A 4,662-nucleotide genomic window follows, 5' to 3' on the forward strand; every position below is an offset into this window, starting at 1 on the left:
AACACCCACCCATAGCACGCGCTCCAGCAGGTATATTTCACTGGTCATCCCCAAAGCCAACACCTACTTTTGCCGCCTTTCCTTCCAGTTCTCTGCTACCAGTGACTGGAACGAATTGCAAAAATCACTGAAGTTGGAGACTTATATCTCCCTCACTAACTTTAAGCGTCAGCTGTCAGAGCAGCTTACCGATCGCTGCAGCTGTACACAGCCCATCTGTAAATAGCCCATCCATCCAACCAACTACCTACCTCATCCCCATATTTTGGTTTTTCTGCTCTTTTGCACACCAGTATAAATACTTGCACATCCTCATCTGCACGTATATCACTCCAGTGTAAATTGCTAAATTGTAATTACTTTGCCACTATTGGCCTATTTATTGCCTTTGCCTCCTTACTTCATTTGCACACACTGTATACAGATGTTTCTATTGTGTTATTGACTGTACGTTTGTTTATCCCATGTGTAACTCTGTGTTGTTTTTGTCACACTGCTTTGCTTTTTCTTGGCCTGGTCGCAGTTGTAAATGAGAACTTGTTCTCAACTGGCCTAAAATATATATTTAGTATTGTGACATAGGGCCCATAGAGAGGAAGGTCTAAAATATTAATGGTCCCTTTACAATATGATATTTATTCGTTGCTAGGTGAATGATTATAGTTTTATGGTTGGCATACATGTATCTAGGGGTTGAGACTGAACTTTGGACTCTTTAAAGGGCATTCAGAATGATAATAGTGTTTGACTTTGTAAAATGGTCATACATTGGAGCAAACTCAATATACTCAAGGTTTGTGTTCATATTTGTACTGCCGTGGATCCATTTAATTTTAATGATCTCATATTCAAACAGCCTTAGTTCCTACTGTATCTTTAATTCTTTGTTTATCAGACAGTCACCAACAAGTTGTTCTGGTCTTACCTGTTTCTCAGTCCTCTCTGCTGCAGCTGACACTGTATCATGGCCTTTATGTTCATCCATTGTACACAGATAACAGACACACTGCTGATCGGTACGACAGTAAACCTCCAGCAGTTTGTCATGATGAGAGCAGATCTTCTCCTGTAGTTGTGCGGTGGCTTTGACCAACTTGTGCTTCTTCAAAGCAGGAGATTCATAGTGAGATTGGAGGTGAGTCTCACAGTAAGAGGCCAGACACGGCAGACAGGACATGAGGGCTTTCCGCTTTCTGGTCCCAGTGCAGACGTCACACGCCACATCTCCAGGTCCACCATAGCACAGAGCAGGAGGGGGAGCAGCCTGGAGTTCTGTCTTCTTCAGTTTCTCCATCATCTCAGCCAACATGTTATTTTTCCTCAGATTAGGCCTTGGAGTGAAGGTCTCTCTGCACTGAGGACAGCTATAGACCCCTTTCAGAACATCCTGATCCCAGCAGCCCTCAATACAGTTTCTACAGTAATTGTGTCCACAGGGGATGGTGACTGGTTCCTTCAGTAGATCCAGACAGACAGAACAACAGAACTGGTCCTGGTCCAGCTGAACTCCCTGCTGAGCCATATGGATGGTTGTTCACTCTCACACAGACAGACGACACAGAGACTCAGATCAGTTTAATTTCTTCGGAAGAGAGTTTGTGGGAGGGGGAGGGACTTCCTGGTTCTGCCAGAGGTGGGGTTAGAGGGAGGGAGGGAGGGGTGCTGAGAGGGAGCCAGTGAGGTAGAAGTTAGAGGAATGGAGGGAGGGAGAGAACTGCATGCAAAGTATAGAGTAATTGAGTAATTGTCTCTGGCCCCCTCCCAGTTAGGGGGAGTGATGAGCTCTACAGCAGAGTTTCACAACTCAATCGCTGGTTGAAAACTGTTTTCTGCCCCTCCCAAAANACAACTCAATCGCTGGTTGAAAACTGTTTTCTGCCCCTCCCAAAAGATAGAATTTGGAGATAATTGGCCCTCTTTCTGGCACTCACACACAAACAGGACCAAGCCTGACCTGCTGAGGAGTGACGGACTCCATCCTAGCTGGAGGGGTGCTCTCATCTTATCTACGAACATAGACAGGGCTCTAACTCCCCTATCTCCACAATGAAATAGGGTGCAGGCCAGGCAGCAGGCTGTTAGCCAGCCAGCCTGCCAGCTTAGTGGAGTCTGCCACTAGCACAGTCAGTGTAGGCAGCTCAGCTATCCCCATTGAGACCGTGTCTGTGCCTCAACCTAGGTTGGGCAAAACTCAACATGGCGGTGTTCGCCTTAGCAATCTCACTGGAATAAAGACCTCTTCCATTCCTGCCATTATTGAAAGAGATTGTGATACCTCACATCTCAAAATAAGGCTACCTAATGTTAGATCCCTCACTTCCAAGGCAGTTATAGTCAATTAACTAATCACTGATCATAATCTTGATGTGATTGGCCTGACTGAAACATGGCTGAGGCCTCACCTCCTGGTTACACTAGTGACCATATCCCCCGCGCATCCCGCAAAGGCGGAGGTGTTGCTAACATTTATGATAGCAAAATTCAATTTACCAAGAAATACTAAAACTTTTTCGTCTTTTGAGTTTCTCGTCATGAAATCTATGCAGCCAGCTCAATCACTTTTTATAGCTACTGTTTACAGGCCTCCTGGGCCATATACAGCGTTCCTCACTGAGTTCCCTGAATTCCTATCGGACCTTGTAGTCATGGCAAATAATATTCACATTTTTGGTGACTTTAATATTCACATGGAAAAGTCAACAGACCCAGTCCAAAAGGCTTTCGTAGCAATCATCGACTCAGTGGGTTTTGTCCAACATGTCTCCGGACCTACTCACTGCCACAGTCATACTCTGGACCTAGTTTTGTTCAGTGGAATAAATGTTGTGGATCTTAATGTTTTTCCTCATAATCCTGGACTATCGGACCACCATTTTCTTACGTTTGCAATCACAACAAATAATCTGCTCAGACCCCAACCAAGGATCATCAAAAGTCGTGCTCTAAATTCTCGGACCCAAAGATTCCTAGATGCCCTTCCAGACTCCCTCCACCTACCCAAGGACATCAGAGTACAAAAATCGGTTAACTTCTCTGATCTACCCATCCCGGTATCGGGATAATTGTCATCAGCAACGCTGAATAGCATAGCGCCACAGTCAAATAATATTACAAAAAAATATTAATATTCATGAAATCACAAGTGCAATATTGCAAAACAGCTTAGCCTTTTGTTAATCCACCTGTCATCTCAGATTTTGAAATTATGCTTTACAACGAAAGCAATACAAGCGTTTGTGTAAGTTTATCGATCGCTCGACAAAACATTAAGTACACTTAGCATCAGGTAACTTGGTCATGAAAATCAGAAAAGCAATCAAATTAATCGTTTACCTTTGATGATCTTCGGATGTTTTCACTCACGAGCGACCCCAGTTAGACAACAAATGTTCCTTTTGTTCCATAAAGATATTTTTATATCCAAATACCTCCGTTCGTTTGGCGCGTTATGCTCAGAAATCCACAGGAAAGAGCGGTCACGACAACGCAGACGAAAATTCCAAATAATATCCATAATATCCACAGAAACATGTCAAACGTTTTTTATAATCAATCCTCAGGTTGTTTTTCAAATATATATTCGATAATATATCAACCGGGATTGTTGGTTTTTCAATAGGACCGGGAGAAACAATGGCCGCCTTTCTCTGTTGCGCAAAACTCACCTCTGAGAGCCCCCACCTATCCACTTACGCAATGTGATTGTTCTCGCTCATTTCTCAAAATAAAAGCCTGGAACTATGTCTAAAGACTGTTGACACCTTAGGGAAGCCATAGAAAAAGGAATCTGGTTGATATCCCTTTAAATGGATGATAGGCATGCATAAGAACAGAGAGGTTTCAAAAAAAGAGGCACTTCCTGATTGGGATTTTCCTCAGGTTTTCGCCTGCAATATCAGTTCTGTTAAACTCACAGACAATATTTTGACCGTTTGGAAACTTTAGAGTGTTTTCTATCCCAATCTGACAATTATATGCATATTCTAGTTTCGGAGGCTGAGAAATAGGCAGTTCAAATGGGTACGTTTTTTAGCCAAAACTAAAATACTGGGACCTATACTTAAGAAGTTTTAACCACCTAACTGAGGAACTCAATTTAACCTTGCGCAATACCCTAGATGCAGTCGCACCCTAAAAACAAAAAAACATTTGTCATCAGAAACTAGCTCCATGGTATACAGAAAATGCCCGATCTCTGAAGCAAGCTTCCAGAAAATTGGAACGAAATGGCGCCCCACCAAGCTGGAAGTCTTCCGACTAGCTTGGAAAGACAGTACCGTGCAGTATCGAAGACCCTCACTGCTGCTTGATCATCCTATTTTTCAACTTAATTGAGGAAAATAAGAACAATCCTAAATTTATTTTTGATACTGTCGCAAAGCTAACTAAAAAGCAGCATTCCCCAAGAGAGGATGTCTTTCATTCAGCAGTGATAAATTCATGAACTTCTTTGAGGAAAAGATCATGATCATTAGAAAGCAAATTACGGACTCCTCTTTAAATCTGCGTATTCCTCGAAAGCTCAGTTGTCCTGAGTCTGCACAACTCTGCCAGGCCTAGGATCAAGGGAGACACTCAAGTGTTTTAGTACTACGGAAGGTGGAGTCAATCACCACCTTCCGGAGACACCTGAAACCCACCCTCTTAAGGAATACCTAGGAT

The 4,662-nt window shown here is 43.1% G+C and overlaps 1 protein-coding gene across 8 annotated transcripts in view; it reads right to left on the reverse strand.

Moving 5' to 3' along the window:
• LOC111971928 (tripartite motif-containing protein 16) overlaps positions 1–1,537 on the reverse strand; it is a 30,656-nt gene extending 29,119 nt beyond the window's left edge. For all 8 annotated transcript variants that reach the window (XM_070446053.1, XM_070446052.1, XM_070446056.1 and 5 more), the window contains exon 1: positions 926–1,537. In XM_070446053.1, the coding sequence (XP_070302154.1) occupies positions 926–1,522 (597 nt within the window). In that variant the 5' untranslated portion in view covers positions 1,523–1,537. The remainder of the gene's footprint in view (positions 1–925) is intronic.
• Between the last annotated feature and the right edge of the window lie 3,125 nt (positions 1,538–4,662).

Source organism: Salvelinus sp. IW2-2015, linkage group LG13, assembly GCF_002910315.2.
Source record: "Salvelinus sp. IW2-2015 linkage group LG13, ASM291031v2, whole genome shotgun sequence".
Lineage (NCBI taxonomy): Eukaryota > Metazoa > Chordata > Actinopteri > Salmoniformes > Salmonidae > Salvelinus > Salvelinus sp. IW2-2015.